Source organism: Cylas formicarius, unplaced genomic scaffold (genome assembly GCF_029955315.1).
Source record: "Cylas formicarius isolate icCylForm1 unplaced genomic scaffold, icCylForm1.1 PGA_scaffold_10__41_contigs__length_53128322, whole genome shotgun sequence".
NCBI lineage: Eukaryota > Metazoa > Arthropoda > Insecta > Coleoptera > Brentidae > Cylas > Cylas formicarius.
In genome coordinates, this window is record NW_026844214.1 from 1,517,914 (window position 1) to 1,540,296 (window position 22,383).

A 22,383-nucleotide genomic window follows, 5' to 3' on the forward strand; every position below is an offset into this window, starting at 1 on the left:
AGCTCTCGATACCTTCCGTCTAAAACGAAAACTTTGGAAACGCATATTTGATGATACTTTTTTGCCATTTAAACTCTCCGTGTTAATGTATACGGCAAAATCGTGGTCCATCCATCATTTTAAATTTATTAAGTTGCCCTGAAGAAGGTAATAAAATTGCCGAAACCTTTTAAAAAAAGCCGAACGTCCATGAATTCCTCGATATCTAAAGAGACGCTGTTAAATTAATGCTGAAGATGACAATGTCTGGTCCGGTGAGCCAATATGATAAGAACGTTCTTCATTTCCAGATATCCGACATCGTGGTCGGACAAGAACCCAACGTTTCCGCCAAGGATTACCTGCTGCGCTGGGCGAAACGCACCACCCACAAGTATCCCGGCGTTCACGTGCAGGACTTTACAAAGTCTTGGCGCGACGGCCTCGCTTTCAGCTCCATCATCCACCGAAATCGACCGGATCTTGTCGATTGGGGACGGGTGCGGTCCCAGAGGCCGAGGGAACGTATGGAAACTGCGTTCTTCATCGCCGAGAGGGAATACGGCGTTACCAGGCTTTTGGACCCCGAAGGTACGACACGCCAACTTACTTTATACCTTTGTACCCTGCGTTCAATTTATCTTGATAACGTTGGCTGTAACTTTTTTGTTTTTAGAGATATCGAGGTAAACAAAAAAACAAAATATAATGTTAGTATCCAAGTTTTTTTCCAGGTAACGTATAAAACAAAACACTGTCAATTTTCTGACATAAGCCTACATCATATATTTTTAAACGGAACACCCTGTATATTATATATGTGTTTAATAGAATATCTTCTTCCGTTTACAATTATGTAACACACTTAATATTGTAGTCCACTCGTTTTTGACGAGTGATGGTTGAATTATTGTCCGAGTCATTATTGTTAAAAAGGTGAAAGGAGTGATTTGCTTCAAGTATACTTTCTGAATAATAAAAGTGTAACCGCAGCTCGGCGTCAGTATATTAGACTTTATCCAGACCGCCGAGCTTCTTCAAAACAGATATTTCCAAGGCTGGCAAAGGAATTTGCAGAAAATGGTAACGTATTAAATGCTAAAAAAAAATTAATCCACTCAGTTCTTAAATAATATAAATATAATTTCGTTAAACTCAAAAACTAAGTGCAGAACAATGTCAAAGGAAGACGCAGTTTTGTTTGGACTTTTTAAATAGTCATAAGAATAATAATTTTTTGTAAGGGCTGGCGGAGCTTGGTTCACTACAAGAAGGGGTTGTAATAGACAAAATTCGCGATATTGGTCTTTAGATAATCATAGACACATTGGCATATTTTGGGTCCGATATTTATAGATCAAAAGTTAACTGAAGACCATTGTTTGCAACGAAATAGAACAATATATAGAACTTTTACCCTTAAATATATCAGCGCTGATTGTATGGCCGAAGTGTTGTGTTAAAGTTAAAAATTTTCTTAACATGGAACATCCTAGGGGATGGATAGGGATCGGCATAACATGGATTGGCCATCCGATAGCCCCGACTTAACTTTAAGGGATTTTTTCTTATCGGTACACATCAAAAATCACGTGCACAGAACTCGTTGTAATAATGTCGTGGGAACTTCGGCAAAGTATTTCAGAGGCAATCAATCAGTAAGAGACAAGCAGCAGTATGTAGAAGAAGAAAGAATTTTTTGTTTTAGTGTGTCTTATAATTTTTAGTGTTTTTGTTCTATTTTAATTTGTAAATAATTATTGTTGTTGTAGTCGGTCACGGTACTCTTTGAAATTATATACAAATTTTCTGTTTTTGCCGATTTTTCGAAAACGAGTGGACCAAAATATAACGTGTGTTATATCATTGTAATCTGAATAAGGTATTCTATTAATATTAAAAACATATATAATATATATAATATATAATGTAGACTTATATGTCAGAAAATTGAGACTGCTTTGTTTTATACGTCACTTACATCATGTAAACATATGAACAAAATGTCAACAGTTGCTTAATTTATAGTATGCGAAGGCGGAGTCCCGATTACGTTATGGGATCAATTTGTGTAAATGCCGATAAGGTATTTTTGGCTCAAAAACGTATATTAAGGAGTATTGAGCATATTTCCAAGTTTACATCTTGTAGGGGTTTATTTGTCCAGTACATGGGCGAGTCCATTGATTTTTGAAATGTCATTGTATGTCTTTAACAACTTATCGAGTTTTAAGTTAGTTGGTGACGTATACATTCTAAGGATACAAGATGCATGTTCCCTACTGTAGGCTGTCGACGACTTCCGAGGTCACCTGATTATTTATTATTATTAAAAAACGATTAAAAATATTTTTGTTATCCGAAATATTTTATAGTTTTAACGAATTTTTTTGAGTATTTTTTTTATATGTCTATATATATTGCACCTATTATGTATTTTGACCATTCCTATACAATTTTGTAGTTGACTTTGAGAAACTAAATATTATTATTATTATTATTATTATTCGGATATTGAGTTCGGAAACTTGGAGGAACGGTTCAACGTGGTCAAATATTTTTGGTAAGTAATGTAACAAAAATTCGAAATCCGAATTTTTTCCGAGTTACAGCTTGTCAAAATTCATTTTTTTTTAATTTATTTTTAACGCAGTGCAATAAGCTAGTATTGGACAAATAGGCCTGATTTAGTAAACACCATCGTTACAAAATAAAAGAGATCGCCTTAAGCAAAATCACAAGTCCTCAAAAATTGTTACTCCTGTTTTATTTATTTTTTATTTATTTAATTCCCGATTATTATTAAAAAAATATATATTTTCGAAAATGTTAAATGTATTTACGTTACTTAAATTAAACATGTTATTGCATTGACTTATGCCATTTTTTCACTTTGCCAATTTGTACCATACTGTTTTGAAAAATATCGAGATATCCAGGATCATCTTTCTGTAAATTAGAACACTTATCGACTTCAAACAAGAGTTACAATTTTCGAAGATTTGTGATTCTGCTTAAGACAATCCGTTCTATTTTGCAATATCAGTCTAAATAAATAAAATACATGGAAAATTCTTTGGGATAAGCCTCGATATAAAGCCGTCGTGCTTGATCTGCATTTCCATTTGCTCTTGCACATCGCGATATTCAGTATTTGAATATTCCTGATGGGCCATCGCAGTAGCAGTTGGTTAATAAACTCTTTTAATAGAAACTAATTTTTAACGGATTGTGACAGTGAGTTTTTCAAATTTCATTAAGTCCTGTTAGGTAAAAAAATCACATTTATAATAAAAAATCGATTTGTGGCTAAACGATAACACCGATCAATTTGAAACAATGGTAACAATTTTTGATGATTTTTGATTTTGCTGTAGAGTACCGCATTTTTTTTTAATACATCAGTGGCGGACGTGCGGAGTTTCACCTGTCTATTCGGAAAAGAAAAAATATTCTTATAATCTCCAATCAATTCTAAAGGAACTAAAAATAAAAACCTCTTCTCTGCATGGTCATAACAATGTCGTTAATATGAATATCTCCGATTAACTAACTGTAAGCTTTGACCGAACGGTTTATTAAAAGTGCCATGCAATATTTTTTATTTAATCAAAACAAGCTTAACGAGCCGACCGGCAGATTGGCGTTTTTAGAGGTTTTTGACCCCATCGACGGACAAAATGCACTTATAGTGGTTATCGTCCGAGTCCAAGTGGATTAGAAAGGATTATTTCGCTTGTACGTCTTCCTGAGATCGCTATTCAAATAGTTTGAATTCCTCGTCTGCTTAGTCCCATTACATGAAAAAATATTAATATTTTTCTGTCCTTTTTACTTTTAAAGATACGATGCAATTTCTACATCTATTTGTGTATGTGTTTTTTCATGCAACCATTGCCACCATTTGCCAGAAATTTGGCATATAATTACCGAATTTGTGCGTTTGTTTTAAAAAACTTATAGGTTTAACATTCTTAGAAAATTTAAAAAAAGTTAAAATCACGAAAGATGACTCTTAGAAGCATAAAAATAAAATTATGAGGTACTAGATATAGCACAGCAAAAATGTAAGGGAAGAAAACGTGCAAATGAAACTTTTGCCTGGCGAACAAAAATTTAGGTCACTCAAGAAATTACAAATGTCTTGGGAAAAAAGTTTATCACCGAATGGCCGATCTTTGTTTCCAAATAATTTGAAATTTCCTAATTAAAAAGTGTCAATGGACAATTTGATTAAAAATTAACGCGTCGGCCGCTATTTTTTGAGTACATTTTCGCAAAACAACATAAATACTTTCACTGACATGACCGTCAGAACTGACAAACGTCAAAATTCAAAGCGTGGGAAATATCTCCGAAAACATCCGATTGCTCCCAAACGCGTGCTGTAAAATCCCGGAAATATCCGAAGTGACTCGGATCCGTTGAAAACGAAAGTGACGTGATAAAGTGACGCTTCCCGCAGTGTGTAATTAGACATTTTACAGACGGGAGTAGAAAAAGACTATTATAAAACAAATCAATAAACAATCTGTTTAAAAAAATTATACTTCAATATGTAACCTAAATTAGTGAAATTAGTAAATGTAAGAAAATAAGTTTTAGAAAACACGTAAATTAATTAAGATTTATTGAATTTTATCCTCTGCTTCAAACAATCATTCTAATTTTTTACTAGCACATTGGGATTGTGGATTTTACTTATAAACAAAACATATTTGCATTAAGGTTAGCCGTTTGACATCGTCGAAATCTAAAAAGTAAAGTTTATTGTATCAAAATTTAAAAAACAACCGTTAAAGCGAAACTCCACCAACCACCAATTTTTAACATCAATTTTTCTCTGCTAAAAATGCATGCAGACATACCGGGCTTATCAAAAAAAAAATTACCCTCAGTTGGTAGATTGTAAACCAGACTCATTTACGTTGGATATTTGCCTGATCGTAAACATTTTAACGCGTTTTATGTTTATTATAATCGTTTCTTCGCTTCGCCAAGTCTTGTTACCTCGATTACCATTTAACTGTTTTATCACATCGCTCAAAGCTTATTTATAAAAAACAAAACGTCGAGTATTATGCATATGGCGTACACGTATGTCCATTCTTGGATTGAAAAAAATCTATTGTTACCGGTACGGTAGTCAATGTGCGGACGAGACATAATGGATACTTTGACCTTGCGCAGTTTTATTATATATTTCGCTAAAAACTCGTTAATTGTTTTATCAGCCGTCACGGTATCCAGATTCCTCGTGACGTTCAAAGGAAATAAAATTGCCGAGCTGCTATTTTTAGAAATTTGTTGTCGTTTTTGCGACTTTGTCGTTATTTTTGTCGCATAATTTGTTATCGAATTGCAGTTATTTATATCAGCCAAGTGAACACTATTTTTGATTGAGCTATGCCTGTGCAAGGTCAAGAGTTGAGATCCACACTAGAAGTCGGTCTTGATTAAATTGTATAATTATTATTAATTATTAATAGTAAAAGTTTGATAGAACACCAACCTTAGTTAACGACCATTATATTAATACGATAATAATACCGACAAAAATGTTTTGTTAAATGTGCTCTCCTAAATTATTTGGTTGCTGAGTTCACGGGCTTTCGATTAAATTAAATTAAAAAGGGCAGCGCCAAAATTTCTTGGCCTGAATATGAAAGAAACAAAGTAGAGTAACAATTTTTTATTATTTTTCAATATAATCCCCCTTAACTTCAATACACTTATTACATCCCTTTATTAACAACTCAATCCCTTTAAAAAATATATTCTTTTGGTTTGTCTGCAAAATGAGCTAAAACAGCCTCTTTTAACTCAACTTCGTAGTTAAACCGCCGTCCACGTAAGTCCTTTTTCAAATATCCAAACAAATAATAGTCGCTGGGGACCATATCTGGACTATAGGGAGGATGATCTATTTGTTGGAATCCACACTCTAAAATGGCAGCTTGTGCAACACCAGCAGTTGGACAGGTGCATTATCGCGCAAAAGACGCACGCCTCTGGTCAGTTTTCCTCGACGTTTTACACGAATGCAGTCTCGCAATTTATGTGATAATGTCGCGTAATATTTACCAATGACAGTGGTATTAGTTTCTTTAAAATCTATCAAAACAATTCCTTCACAATCCCAAAAGATCGTGGCCATCGCCTTTTTTGTTGACTGGCAGACTCTGAATTTTCTTGGAGGAGCTTCACCCTTACGACGCCACTCCATTGATTCTTTTTTCGATAGAGGGTCATAATAGAGAACCATAGCTTCAACTCCCGCCGCAATAGTTTCTATCACAGGCTTCGGTTCCGACCGACAGAGTTGCAAAAAAGACTCGACACTGCGTTGTTTTTGGAGTAGCCGAAAGGTTTTTAGGAACCCATCTTGCACTAACCTTATGCTTACCTAAATGATCATGCGGGGTTCGACGAAAACTTGTACCAGAAAGTTTAGTAATTTCTGAGATTTCCTTGACCTTTAAACGTCGATCACTCAATACCACCTCTTCCACAATCGCAACAGTAACTTCCGTTATGACCTACACTGGTCGAACAGTTCATGAATCATCTTCAAGGGACTCCTGCCCCATTCGAAAACGTTTTGCCCATTCTTTCACTACAGAATACGAAGGAGAACTTTGGCCGTACACCCCATCCAGCCTTTCTTTAATAATTTTAGGTGCTAACCCTTCTTTTGTCAAAAACTTTATGACTGCTCTAAACTCAATTTGCGTTATTTGCGACATTTTTTCGGACACGTCTTGTTTAAAATGCTGTCAATAAAAAACTATTTGACGCAAGACTTCAATTTTTTTTTTCGCAGCTGCATCTATGTTAGGCTGGAAAATTTTGGCGATAACCTCGTATATAATAACTTTATGTACAACATTACTCTTACCAGGTCAAGTTTGCTGACACCATACATATATGTTTTTACCTTAAATTTGAAATGTTTTTTTAGAAAAATTTGTTGATCCTAATAATATTTCACTCTGAATGCCAAATCCGATGTTACAAATGAAACTTTTAATAGATTTTTAAGTTCTAGTTATTTTAAAGCGCTTCCACTTTTGTCCATATTCTGAATGCAAAATCCGATGTTACAAATTAACTTTTAATATACTTTATTGATATTAATGTGATATTTTAATTTTTATTATAAGACGGTGTCCTCAAATATGAAGTTCTTTGGATTAAATCATTTTTATCCCTTACGACATACCTATAAAATCAAAAAAATTGTTTGAAATTTGAAACAAATTTGTCTCTATTTACGCATCTATTTCAGCAGTTACAAATAAACATTTTTTTTAATTATTATTATCAAAGCCTTTCAGAGTCCGTCCCTAATGTTCTATCATTGACATTGAGACAGACATACTGTAAATGGTTAAATTTCGCCTCGGTCCAGGTTATATTATCAACTACTCCATTGCAGTTTTGTATAATAAAACCACCTGTTAATTTCGTTGAAGCGGAGTTTGCAATTTGTGTCTTATTTGTTTGCAGATGTCGACACTCACGAACCCGATGAGAAGTCGCTCATCACTTACATTTCGTCGTTGCACGAGGTATTCCCCGAACCACCACCCATCCACCCTCTCTACGACTCGGTAGCCCAGCAACGCGTGCAAGAATACCGAGAAATCGCTTCCAGTCTGCATATGTGGATTCGAGAGAAATACAGTCTCATGCAGGTAGCGACGCACGTTACATAATTCTCGATTACTTACTACACAATTAACAAATCGACTGTTAGTCCATACATCCGGAGCGTAGTTCATTTATAAATTGTTTGTTTTTGTTGGAACAATGATACAAACGCTTAACGTGTAATTATCGCTGTGTAAACACGATAGGTTCGTTCCATTACAGTTATTCCATTTTTTTTTGTAAACGCGTTAAAATATTTTTACTTGTAGGTACACCTCAGGATTTCTTATGCGTCAGGTATTGACTACGTCTTACCGATGTTGATGAATGATATGTACCGGGTTATTCTTTAATAGAATAAGTTGGTTTTTGAGGTACAGGGTGAAATCTCTGTCGTCTTCTAAGTAATTGAAGAGTTTAAAAAATTTTCTCATGTGACTTTTTTCCGTTGAATCCAGTGGCGTCCTCCAACCGCTTAGTAGTTATGAAGAAAACATATACAGTAAATTGCGTTTATAACGTACTTCCGCCCAAAATACTCTTGATTTTTAATCGGATATTACGTAGCATCTATAAGTTCTACTACGGTAATACAGTGCAACATTCTCACTATTGTTCTGGTTATAAAGTACGAGCGTACGCTATAACCGGATTATCGGTAATCATTTCCGAGGTTTTCTCTGAAACGTGCGTGTCTAGCCGACAGTTTCCACTCTATAGTTTTATGGAAAGGTGCACCATTACGATTGTTTGAGTTTATAGTTAAAGTGGCGGATCGGCGCAAGTCTTCAGAAGAAAAGATAGAGATTAGCAGAAGTATTGAGAGTGGCATCGGTAAGGCGGAAATTGCTAGACAAAAGCAATCGACAAAAACAACAATATCTACGATTTGGAGTAATCGCGAAAAATCAAGAAAGCAAGTGACTGTAAATCGCACAGGATTAAAAGAATAAAAAATCCTGTAGATTTAGATGTAGATAAAGCTCTGGTGGAGCGGGAGATGTTAACGAACAAGTTATACTGTACTGGGAAGAAGATAAGCGACCCAGTATTGTACGAATTGTGACAAGACTGGGCTATTTTACAAGATGACTCCAGATCGTACCTTTAAATTTAGAGGAGAAAATTGCTTTGGTGGGAAGCAGTCGAATGAGGTACACCGTTTGGGTTTGGGCAAATATGAGAGGAAGCGAAAAATGCAAACTTTTTGTTATTGGTAAATATGAACGACCGAGATGCATGAAAAATGTGAAGAAAAATCTACCTATAAGTCAAACCAGCGAGCGTGGTTGACTTCAGCAATTTTTTATAATTATTTAAAGCATTGCCATGAAAAACTAAAACGTCAGAATAGAAAAATATTGCTTCTGGTTGTGCAGCTCATCCAAAAATCTTCTTTTTTCTTTGCCTCCAAATAGCACCTCAGTAGTCCAGCCAATGGATCAGGGCCTTAAGACATATTACCGCCGATATTTTTTGTATCGTTTGATACACTCATTTGAAAATAAGGAACCTTTCAACGTCACTATCCTAGACTCCATAAAGTTACTTGCACAGTGTTGGAATGATGTTACTTCAACCACTATTTCAAACTGCTGATGAGTTTGATTCAGGCGATGACTTACCTCTGGTTCAGTTGTTCGAGAAGTACCAAAATAATGACTGAGAGGTTCCCCTAAGTAATTGATTGCGTTATAGCGGCCAAGATCTAGCTAACATTGAAGTGTACCTTCCTGAGCTGGATAGCTTCCCAACTGTTGATGATAATTTAATGAAATCTTCAATTTCACAAAAAAGTAGCACAGTGTCGCGTAAACCATAAAATAACCATGATACCCCGTAAAAGTGTCCAAAATGGGGTTACCCTGTAGAGGGCGAGTCAACGATAGAATAAAGTTCATTATCTCATTGGTTGCGAAAGTTATCTTTACTTTATTTAGCATAAAAACTAAAGAAGAATCGTATTGACATTGTAAATGTATCATGTGTATTGCAAATTAATTTATATAATTTATATACTGGATGAGGCAGAAAAAATACTTCTAGACCGTGATTCTGAACGATTAAATTAAATTTCACAGATCGGTAGAGGTGGATTTATTGGATATCCCTTTCGACCATGTGACTTAATACCACTAGATTTCGTTTTCTGGGAGTATTTCAGACATGTGTATCCAATTAAAAAAAAAATTAAAAATAGAATCCAGATTTTTCAATTTAAAATGATCCAGATATATTCGTTTATTGTGAATGTCCTGTAACGCCAACGTGAAATACATGAGTGATCTACCTTGAAAAATATCTATCGCTATCGTGAGAAAATTAGTATTTTTTTTTAGAAACATTTAAAATATTGGGAAAACTATTATGGGGTTTAGGTATGCATTATTAGTAATAAAAAAATTAAAGAATTTCAAAGCCAATTCAGAACAAAAACTGTTTAACCGATCGGCAAAATTTTAGACGCATAAAAGGCGGGAGATATAGGGCCATGACTTTTATTTTAAGCGTTTTCGATTCTATAGAGGGTTTTTCAGTTATGGACAAAAGTCTAGAAGACCTTGAAAATTGTACTTTTTGGGAATTATTAACCGTACAATTTTTGTATTTACCGTTTTCGTCTATCACATATACTGTTCGAGATATTTGAAAAAATCCAAATGAAAATCACCATATCTCGCACTCAATCGAGACCGTATGACGTCATTTACTATTACGGTGTACTGCATGGTTTCAGAAAAGAGGTAAAAAAATTCATATACAGGGAAACCTGGGAGATCAGTTCCGGCATTTTTTCGATTATGTACAGGGTGTGTCGATTATTCGAGATGAGATCCTGAAAATTGCCGTTTTCGTGGTTAAATTATTCGCCGTAAATGAAAAACTATAAAACACGGTATAATTTAGTTTGAACAGAGTTTCAAGTTTCGTCTAGCATACAAGGTGCGCCAGATATTTGAAAAAATATAATTGGGAATCTCTATTATTTGTAAATTTTTTTGAATTTACCAAAGTTTGCCGTAACTTTGAAGTTTAGCCAGACGTGGACGACGCTTTATACGGGATGTATGCACAATATAATTACATCGATTTTGCGAAAGTTCCATAGTGGTGCGCCTGTTTGAAATAGGAAACTGCTTGGCGCTAGTTGCGACGAACTTGCCCCGCCCAGCGACGATTTTTCGTCTGTCAAAAAATTAATCGCTATCCAAATACCCACCACATCTACTACAGAGTTTTGAATGTGTTTTTTTCTTAATTCTCAGGATCGCAACTTCCCGCCAACTCTAATCGAAATGAAAAAATTAGCAGCGGAATCGTCCAGATTCCGAACCGACGAGATCCCGCCCAGGCAGAGAGACAAACAATACTGCGCGCAGCTATTCAGGGATCTTGAAAAATACTTCAAGAGTGTCGGAGAGGTCAGTAAGATTTAAATAACAAAAATAACAATAATGACAGTTAAGATGTAACGAAACTACCCCGATGGTAGGCCACCTTTTCACGGAACTCGTGATAATCTGTCCATAGGTTGACGTAGAACCCGAACTGCATATCGATAACATCGAACGAAATTGGCAACGTCTGATGAACGCTTACCAGGACCGCGATAGACATATAATCGAAGAAATTAAGAGGTTAGAAAAGTTGCAGAGGTTAGCCGAAAAAGTGCACAGGTGGGTATCCGATTTACAGTCGGTGTCATGTGAAAAAGAGATAGCCAACACAAAATAAATGTGGTCGTGAAAATAATATCAATGAAATTTAAATCTTATCTTCTCTGATCTTATCTGATTACATTTTAACTCTTGAAAGTCAGACATCAAGTATGGTTTAGGATGAAATCTTGCTCTATAACACACAAGACTTTTCCTTGTAGAAAATGGCTCTTTTGTTTTGGCAATAAAAATTTATAACCAACTGAAACGATAGTAAAAATGTTTTTGTTTGATAATTTTTAACGTGTGTTCATTGTTGATAACTTGATCGTATCTCAAACTTATTAATTAAGCTATATCCTCAATTTTGAAATTTAGTTAAACTGGTAGCGGCGACACACACCAAACGAGCACGAAATATTCAAGGTTATTTTGTTTTTTAGTAAAAAGCATCTCTGATCAAGTTTTTTAGAGAGGCTAGATTCCCTAATGCAATAAAAAGTCCCAATTCACAAGGAGGAAGACAGGCATTTGATGTCTGGTTTTCTCAAAAATCTTCGAAAAATTTCCATTTTTTTAAGTGATTACCAATTTGGTTTTCGAAAAGGCCATTCGACAGAGGAAACTATAATTATATAAATTTGTTTTATCTCGTTTTCGAAGTCTTTGTCTCTCTCTTTTGAATTGAGAAGAGCTCTCGGTGTGATAGGTATAGGCTTAATGCTCGGTAAATTCCATAAGTGCGGGATGTGCGGTAAAGAACAAACAACCCATTTAAAAAATGATATCTCGACCGAGCATTCTGGGACCGCTTTTATTCATAATTTCCTTTGATAACATTACGCAGGAATTTCCTAGTCATTGTGGTAAATAAAATGATAACTTTTTGCAATGAAAATAGACTTACTTTAAATGAATCGAAAACAAACAAATTAAGTAATAAAACGGTTAAACAAACATGGGTTGCGAAATATCTGGGAGTTTTTATATACGTGGATTAATCAGATGGATGCGGTATTTAAGAAACTTGAGATATAAGGTTGATGTTCAACTTTTATTGGTTTACAATTATGGCTACGTGCCATATGTCATCGTGTGTTGTGGTAACTGTGTCAGGGGAGCTGAAGTGTTCATAACACAAAAGAAAATACTGGGGCTTATTTTATTTGAGCCATATGCATACTGTTTCTAAACTAAATTTATTAACGTTCCCTCTACATATTTTTTCTACTCCCGTCTGTAAAAAGCGTCACTTTACCACGTCAGTTTCGTTTTCCACGAATTCGAGCCACTTCGGATATTTCCGGGATTTTACCGCACGGATTTAGGAGCAATCGGATGTTTTCGGAGATATTTCTCACGCTTTGAATTTTGACGTTTGTCAATTCTGACGGTCATGTCAGTAAATAAGTTTGTGTTGTTTTACGAAAATGTACCCAAAAACTAACGGCCGTAGAAAAAGTGTAGTATGCAACAAGTTCGGTAAACTTTTTAAGTCACTTTTTTATTAAACAATCGTAGTATTTAAATTGCATAACATTTTTCTGTGTATTAGTTTTTGGGTACGTTTTTGAAAAAACAACACGAATACATTCACCGACGTGACCGTCAGAATTGACAAACGTCAAAATTCAAAGCGTGGGAAATATCTCCGAAAACATCCGATCGCTCCCAAACCCGTGCGGTAAAATCCGGAAATGTCCGAATTGGCTCGGATCCGTGAGAAACAAAACTGACGTGGTAAAGTAAAAGTAATTAAGTATTTTACAGAAAATTAGTATATTATGCAACAAGTGCAAAATGCAAAAATGTCTATTATACTATAGATGAATATCTAAATTGCAACACCTGGAAATAAAACTTTGTCTTGCCTTTTCTCGGTGTCATAATTCTTTAAAATGTAACTTTAATGTTGGCTCCGCGCATCTTTCTCCATTGATTGAAACATTTTTCAAAAATTCTGTTCGTGTTCACAGGGAAATAAAACAAACCGACTCGCACCTGGACTCGATCGAACGAACGATAGACAGTGAGTCGAGACGAATCGAACGTCTTCATCCGTTGGAGGCAAAAAAAGTCGCCGATCAGATCGATAACGAATTGAACGTCGCGGAACAATCGATAAGGTCCCTTAAATCGGACGTAAACACTTTGAGGAACGGGCGATACCCCCAGGCTGGCGAGCTGGACAAAAGGGTAGACAAGCTGCACGAGAAGTGGGTACGTCTGCGACATACGTTGCACAATAAGATCATCGGACCGCTGGCGAACATGAGCTTCCCCGTGGAAGAACGAACCGTGACGAAACACATTCGAACGGTGCAAGAAACCAGAAACGTAGACACCAATCCCCACTTTAGATCCTTGCAGGAGCATATCGAGTGGTGCAAAAACAAACTGGTGAGTCACTTATCACTCTAACGATATGTTTTTTTATTGTTCTTTTTTGTCGTTGCTTCAGTCATTGCTTGTATACATATTTTTATAAATTTCAGAATATATAACTGGATACTTTCCTTTTTGTATTTCATTCTTTTATACATAGACCTCTTAATACGCCTAATACAGAACACCAACAATTTAAAACAATTACATACGTAGGAGAACCCAGTGAAAAAGTTTCAAAACATTTGTGAAAATATGGTTTAAAAATAGGTTTCAAAACTAACAACACAATAGGAAAATGAAAAAAAAAATTAAAACGAAATGTCCAAAATCTCAAAAATCAGGTGTCTGCGGATCTTGTATTAAAATTTATATTGGACAAACAGGTAGATCCTTCAAGAAACGCATTAACGAACATAAAAGGGCGTTTAAAAACAATAGTCTAGATTCTAATTATGCTACACACTTAAACAGAGAAAAACACATTTTTGACGACCATTTCGATATTTTACATACAGGCCCCAAAATTAAAAAATTAAATTTATTGGAAGTCATGGAGATTAACAAAATGAGACATTCAAATGTATTGCTTAACGATCAATTAGATTTAAATACCTCTCCTTTATTGAACTTAAATTCTCACAACATTAATTAAAGTTTTATGGTCATTTTTCGGTATATATAGTAGCAGGTAGTTTGTAAATATATATATTTGTAAAATATTTGATAAAGACACGGTGAAACAATTATCATGTGATTATATATAATTTCGTGAAAATCTGAATTTTTAGTTCTTATTTATTTTGATAAATGGATTTTCATCAAGTAAAAGCCACCTCGGTTCAAGTTTTGTAATTTTTTCACGGAGTTTGATGACAGATTTAAGTTGGCATTCGATAGATGACGTAGGATATTTTTTTAAGTTGACGATATGATCCGTCTGTAAGAATATCTTGGATCTTTTCCTGATGTTCATTAGTTTGTAGGTAAAAGAAAATGCCACGGTGCAGCAAAAGTTGCGAGATATTCTTAAAGACGAATCATATCGTCATCTTATGGAACGCAACCTTAAATCTGGCTTTAAGACTTCTCTATCAGATTCGAAAAAATCTGTCACCACTCATAACTCTAAAATTCTCTATGCATACTCCCAAAGATTCACAAACCAGGATTACCTCTTCGGCCTATTGTCAGCATCATTGGTTCTCGTACTCAATTCCTTTCACTTACCTTAAATGCACAGAATATTCTGGTTAGTTTCGACGTAGAATCCCTGCTTATTAAAGTTCTTATTCCTGAAACTCTCACCATCATTTCAGATATTTAATATCCGAGATTTGGGAACCAAACCTCACATTAATCGAAAAATGCTTGTCTGGACAATATCTTTCTTATAACGGTCAAATTTTTGAACAAACGTCGGGAACAGCTCAAGGTTCTCCACTATCACCAGTTTCTGGAAGCCTTCCATCTAAAACCAAAATTATCGAAACGCTAGGTGGACTATACTTTTGTTATTTGGCCTCATGGTCAAGAATTCCTAGTAGATTTTCTTAGGCATTTAAACTACATACACCCTAACATACGTTTTATTATTGAAATAGAAACTAATAACATTCTTAGACATTCTTATGAATATAAAATCAGACCTAACATTGGGTTATTGTGTTTACAGAAAACACAGGCATTAATGCATTGCCACATCACCATCCCGCCCAAAAATCATCGGTTATCAATACTCTTGTTTACAGAGCCTTAAAACTATCTTAGCCCGAGTCACTGAACCCCGAATTAAAACACCCTGTTTCTGCTCCTCTATAATAATTTCCACATTAAGCGTTACATCACACAATACAGTCCGCACAACCTTCCAATAGCAATGAAGCCGAAACCAATCCCACACTTGCCACTGTTGTCCTTTCTTACATTCAAAACATCACCGACCACATATCAAAAGTTCTAAAGAAACATAACGTCAAAACCAGATTTACCACTTGTCCAAAAATACCTCAACATCTTCCATCCGTCAAAGACAAGATTCCATTTGAGATGCCAGGAGTTGCCAGCATTCCGTGCATGCAAAAAATACATTGGAGAGACCGGACGAAAAATATCAACTAGTTTCAAACAACATGAAAGAGCATTAAGACTAAGACAAAGAAACTCATTAGCTGTTGCCGAACACAATCCCGAAACCGGACATGAAATTTTCTATCAACGAAAAATCCGAGAATCTACAGAAATCTATAATCAACCTAACAATCTTAACGGCGATTCAGGTTTTTACCTATCACCAATATGGGAATCGGTCATCCGAGACGGTATTTATACCTCTCATTTAGCTCCGCCACCCTCAATATATAAGCAGGTATAGAGGAAAATGCGAGACATTTCGAGTCAGGTTCTGAAGAAGTCAACTGGATGATCGGCGAAACGTCAACAAGCTAGACTCAGCAAAGACCAACGCAGGAGGAATTCAGAAGTTTCACACTACACCTAGCAACTTGAGCTCCCTACTTTTCAACCTATTCATTGACGATATTAACTATTACCTCTTCCATTCTTACATTCCTTACTCTTCTCCTTGCCAATAAATCAAAAGTTTTCATGAAAATTGTGGCCATGTTCAAAGTTATGAAATTCCATCAGTATTTCTCATATCATTATATATCGGTTTAGGGAACTTGGTGTTTTCATTGTGATGTTTCATCCCATATTGAAGTTATAATTAGCAAATCATGTTTGGATTTGTGTATCCACCATTTTATGACGCACCCGGCTTATCAACTCTTTCTTGCAGACGAAAGCAGATATATCTCAAACTTATCCATAAAATCATAAATTCTACAATTGATTGTCCATACATGACTTCTAAAATAACTTTGCTATCTGCACCACTCAAACTTTTAGTCAGCAATTTCACATAACCAATTATGCTGTCCGCTTCATTTTTTCCACCACCATTAATCTGTGTAATGAACCAAGTCAGACGGACTGTCACTGGTCACTCTTTATTATTATTTTGATTATTTCGGTCCTGATAATAATAAAAGGCAAAAAAATGTCTGCTGAAGGTTGAACGTTAGCAAATACCATCTGCTCAATATATAAGTCAACTCCGTTTTTCCAGAAACAATTGAAGAAGGCTGATTACGGAACGGATTTGTCCTCCATTCAGCAAGAACGCGACTTTCATTTACGGGAGCACAAAACCATCGACCAGTACCATTCCAAGGTCGAAGCTTGCGTCAAGGCCAGGCAGTACTTTAGCGGCGAGGAGTTGACGCTGTACAATCAGCATCTCGGCCAGTTGCAGAAAGTTTACGCGGATCTGTTGTCGTTCAGTACCAACCGCATGACCGATTTGGACACCTTGTTAGATTTTATACAGTCGGCGACGAAAGAACTGCAGTGGTTGAACGAGAAGGAGGAAATCGAAGTTACCAGAGATTGGAGCGACGCGAAACTCGACACTAAGGGTGTGGAAAAATATTTTGAGGTGAGCAACGAGCGACGCCGCAGAACCAAATTTCTGCAGCTGCTGCTGTTAATGTATTTTTTTTTTTTTGGAAAATATGTGTACCGGCTATCCCATTTGGAGCAATTTTATGGGTTATTTTTTAAGATGGAAAGTTACGGTTTACGCGACACTGTTCTGCTTTTTCGTGAAATTAAAGATGCCGCCAACAAAATTATCATGGCCCTGTTTTTTTTTGAGATACAGGGTGAAATTAAAAACCATCGATTTGGGGACCGCCCTCGCATCTCCGTTGTCTTTTAAGTTATTGAAGAGTTTAAAAAACATTCTTATAGGATGTGTTTTTAAAATGGAATCCCTGTATGTTATTTTTTACATTAATTGGAAATCATTTAAGTTTTTCAGAAATATATTTTAGTGTAAAGTTGTTCTTGGGCATTTTCATTGCATTCAATAAAACATACCGAATATCATATTTTTCAGAAATTTCATACACTGCCATTATTATAGAAAATATTAAAGAACAAATGAAAAATATGATTAAAAACTAACAGTCCCGCAAGTTTTTGCTTTTTTGTTTTTAATAGATGTTTTTCGAAATTATATAAAGAGTCTCTTGCTCTGCTTAGATGTATCTTGTTTTTAATTGATCTGTTATGGTCCACTACTGCAAATAAAGTAAAAAAAAAAAAAGATGAATTTTGAGCTTCATTTTCAACAAGTAATATATATTTTTGAAAAGACTTAAACGGTTTTGCAAATAATGTAAAAAATAACTTATATAGTGATCATAACTAAAAATAACTGGATTCTACGGGAAAAAATCCTATACGAACGTTTTTTTAAACTATTCAATAACTCACAAGGCAACGGAGATACTGGAATTGTTCCAGAATGGATATTTTTGGATTTTACCCTGTATCTCAGAGCCAGCTCTATATTTAAAACAAACTGTAAAGGGGACATCCTGTACATACCAGAACGTTATCTGAAAAATCTTATGGAGCACGTATTTTCCTGACACTGTCACCCTTTCGTTTCCGATCTTCTTAAACATCCACCCCATAGCCATGTGTTACGGTACGTTTCTTCGATATTCGCTTGCACTGTTTTGATACTTTTACACATTTGTCTGTCTTCCTCCTTCTCTTCCAAAGCACAACACAAAATTTAAATCGAATTCGAGTAACATTTGACGTTCCCATTGTTGTTTTTTATCGCAGACACATTATGGAAATGGTGGCGAGGTAAAATCGGTCTAGCGTTGATAAGAGCGAAACTAACGCGTTTTCATCTCCCGTTTTAGAACCTCATGAGCGAACTGGAAAAACGCGAAATTCAATTCAATTCGGTGCTGGAACGAGGCGAAAGTCTCCTCCTTCAGAATCATCCGGCGTCGAAAGCGATCGAAGCCCACATAACGGCCATGAATACGCAATGGTCGTGGCTCCTTCAGCTCACCCATTGTCTCGAAACGCATCTGCAGAACACCAGAAACTACCAGCAGTTCTTCAAGGACGTTCAGGCGGCGGAGGAATGGTTGAAAGAGAAGGACGATACGATGAACAGCGAGTTTAGCCAAGGAGACTTCAGCCTGGACGTGGGGGAACGCCTGCTGCAGGGCATGCAAGCGCTTAGGGACGAATTGAACGCGTTCGGCGATCAGGTCCAAGCTTTGGCGACGAGGGCGCAGAACATCGTGCCTTTGAAGCAGAGGAGGCAACCGTTGACAAGGCCGCTCACCGTTACCGCTCTGTGCAGTTACAGGCAAAATAATGTGAGTGGTTTCGACATTTAGTAGTGAAGATTATGTTTTAAATTTAATGTCGATTGTGTCTCACACGAGGCTGGCTATTGATTGTATAGACTTTAAGAAATACGTCATTAAGGTCGCTGGTTGAACTTCAAGCATAATGAAATGAATGTTTTTTTTTTTAAATAATGAGATTTTGATATATTTTAAAATTATCTCGAACTTAAATTTTGTTAATTAACTTGCATGACCCGAGCAAACGTATTTGTGGCTTAAATTCCATTTAGATATTTTAAGTGGTTTCAGAAATACTAAAAGAAGATTTTTGGGGCGCCATTTACAGAGCTTTTTACTGATGTATCGGGTCATCATAGAGTAGGGGAAAGCTTAAATATCTCTAAAACTGCCAAAGCTGGAGCGATAAGATTTAAGCAGTGTTGTCGGCTTTACTACTTTTATGTTACACGTCGTAGTATTGTTATTTTAAATGGGAAAGTCTTATAATTTCAAAACTTTGTTTCTATTCATTAGCAGCGGACATTCAAAATTCAAAAACGCTAACAACAATGTTGTCAGATTTACTGCTTTTCAGTAAAATGCACTGAAACGCTGAAATATCTTCCAAGCGGCCAAAATTGGAACGGTAAAATTCAGCAGTTTTTCAGCACGCAAAATTCAAAAACGCTAACCGCAATGTTGTCAGATTTACCGCTTTTACTTTGCACGCCATAATTTTTTATTTTAAATAAAATGCTTTATGTTTTTTTGTTGCATTGAATTGCGCATTCCCAATGTAGTAGTATTTTTGTTGCTATTAATTACTGAGCTACGGCAACACCGCTTTTTCAGTAAAAAGCACCGGAACGCTTAAATATCATCCAAGCTGCCAAAGTTGGAACGATAAAATTCAATACGTGGGGGTTTTTCAGTATACAAAATTCAAAAACGTTAACAGCAGTATTTGAACGCCCTATTTGTTTTGTTGCAATGAATTTAGAAGTAAATATCATTAGCCATTAGCATTTTTCGATTCTGCCTATTCAAAAACCACCAGGTATTAAACTTTATCGTTCCAGCTTTGGCAGTTTTGTGCCGACCCCGTATATCCTTTACAAAAAATGCTATTTCCGAAACGACATAAATATCTAAATGAAATTTAGGTCACAAATACGCTTCGTTGGTTCGTAAAAGTTATATTTTCATGTTCTATTTACTCTAGAAATTAATGGAACGGTTCTTAATATACCCACGATACCCAAATTAGCGGACCATCGTGGTCAGACTGGTACAACGCACAAGTAAAAATTAGGTTTTCGCTAATACTTGTAGCTTCAATATCTTCCTTTTCCGCCCCTCAGTTTGTAATCGAAAGAAACAAAGAGTGCACCTTGACCGACAACTCTGGCCGCATCAAGTGGCGCGTCCACAACGACAAGGGCGTCGAATGCCAAGTCCCCGGCGTCTGTTTCGTCATACCGCCGCCAGACAAGGACGCCCTAGATGCCGCCGACCGTCTGAGACGCCAATACGACAGGTCGATCGCGTTGTGGCAGAAAAAGCAGCTGCGTATGAGGCAGAACATGATTTTCGCCACCATCAAGGTGGTTAAAGGTTGGGATCTGCCGCAATTCATTGCGATCGGCGCGGAGCAGCGAAACGCCATCCGGAAAGCCCTCAACGAAGACGCGGACAAACTGATGGCCGAAGGCGATCCGTCGGATCCTCAATTGAGGCGACTGAGACGCGAAATGGACGAAGTCAATCGACTGTTCGACGAGTTCGAGAAACGGGCCAGGGCCGAAGAAGAAAGCAAAAATCAAACGAGGATATTTAACAACCAGATATCCAACTTGCAACAGACGCTGGACGAAGCGGAAAGGATCATCAATCAGCGAGTACTGTCGCCGATTCCGCGCGACATCGACACCCTGCAACACATGGTGCTGGAGCACAAAGAGTTCGAATCGCGTCTTCAAAATTTGGAACCAGAAATCGAGCAGGTCAAGGAAACGTTCCGTTCGATCACCCTGAAGACGCCGCAACACAAAAAAGACCTCGAGAAAGTGTTGGACAAGTGGAACTACGTGTGGAACGTCAGCAATCTGTACATCGAGCGTCTAAAGTGCATGGAGATCGTCATCAACGGGATGGACGACGCCTCGCAGGTGATTTCGGAGTTCGAGAACAAACTGGCCATGTTCAATGACCTGCCAAATACGGAAAAAGGCCTCAAGTCCGTCCACGACAGCCTTTTGAAGCTGGAGTCAGCGGTCGGACAGCAGCAAATCGCGATGGATCAACTCAACGACGATTTCGACAACGCCAGGAGGCTTACGGAAAAATCGAGGCCTAATCAGAGAGGACCCCATTCCGATATCGAGAGGTTGGACAAGGAAATTCAAAGGCTCAACGGCAGATGGAGCAACGTCTGCTCCCAGTTGGCGGACAGGCTCAGGGGTTGCCAACAGGCGTACGATCTGCTGAAGAATTACAACGAGGCGAAGCAAGGCGAAGATAAATGGCTGGACGAGCAATACGGCAAGCTGGAGACGATCCAACCGGTCAAAGACAGGGCTAAAGAGCACCTCGAAGCCACCAGGGTGAGTAGAGTAGTTGGGATCTGTTAAATCGCACTTAGATTAAATCAAAGTAATTTCTAATGTTCTAATCGTGAATCATCCAGTAGTTCTAATGTCCCGGTAACCCTAACACCGTAACAACACGATCGCACTTTGGATTTCAGAATTTACTAAACAGCGTAGTGGAACGGACCCCCAAAATCGAACGGGTCAACGTTAACGGTGGTAGATTCATCAGAGAAGGGAAGGTAATATAGATCCCATCGTCTCATCTATCATTTATTTTTAATTTAGTTTGTAAGTTAGATTTGTGTGCGTGAAGAGAGAAAGAGAAATATATTTAGTTTTATTCCGTTGTCGTCGGATTTTTGTCGAAATATATTGTCACCATAATAGATACTGTTAGTTGTTTCTGCTATTTGATGGAATTTCATATATACGAGGTGAACTTTGAGTTGATATCTCAAGGTGTGTGTTTCCCTCTTCAGTAAAGTGTTATTTCACCGGCTGGGTTATTGACGTCGCAAAAAAAAAAATGGGCACCTTGTATATCTATTTTCAGTTTGGTGTTGGAGCTGCTCTATCGTTTAGTAGTTTAGATATTAATTATTACTACTTTTCCTCCCCGGTTATTTCTTACAATTAAACGCTTGGCCGTTAAAATTTGCATTAATAACTAAACATAATATAAAATTAAAATCAAAATGTAACTCGATTAAAGTATAAATTAATTTTAAAAAATACTCATACGATGTTCGTTGCCTATTCTTCAATCATGGTAATTTTGATTAATGAATTTTGTGCATGCCGTTAGTAGCATTATAGCGATTGCCATAATTGAGTCTTTAACGGATAAATACTAAGTAATCAGTAATTAAAAAATACGGTCGGAATTTG

At 36.6% G+C, this 22,383-nt stretch overlaps 1 protein-coding gene across 38 annotated transcripts in view; it reads left to right on the top strand.

Moving 5' to 3' along the window:
• The window catches only part of LOC132696830 (microtubule-actin cross-linking factor 1), a 290,827-nt gene that overhangs the window by 193,134 nt on the left and 75,310 nt on the right, over window positions 1–22,383 (top strand). For 28 of the 38 annotated variants that reach the window (XM_060661956.1, XM_060661989.1, XM_060662074.1 and 25 more), the window contains 10 exons: window positions 291–570; window positions 7,489–7,676; window positions 10,899–11,054; window positions 11,164–11,309; window positions 13,268–13,691; window positions 16,807–17,175; window positions 18,378–18,401; window positions 18,461–18,931; window positions 20,266–21,507; window positions 21,651–21,734. In XM_060661956.1, the coding sequence (XP_060517939.1) occupies window positions 291–570; window positions 7,489–7,676; window positions 10,899–11,054; window positions 11,164–11,309; window positions 13,268–13,691; window positions 16,807–17,175; window positions 18,378–18,401; window positions 18,461–18,931; window positions 20,266–21,507; window positions 21,651–21,734 (3,384 nt within the window). The remainder of the gene's footprint in view (window positions 1–290; window positions 571–7,488; window positions 7,677–10,898; window positions 11,055–11,163; window positions 11,310–13,267; window positions 13,692–16,806; window positions 17,176–18,377; window positions 18,402–18,460; window positions 18,932–20,265; window positions 21,508–21,650; window positions 21,735–22,383) is intronic. The other 10 variants (XM_060661947.1, XM_060661970.1, XM_060662207.1 and 7 more) reach the window with 1 other exon arrangement.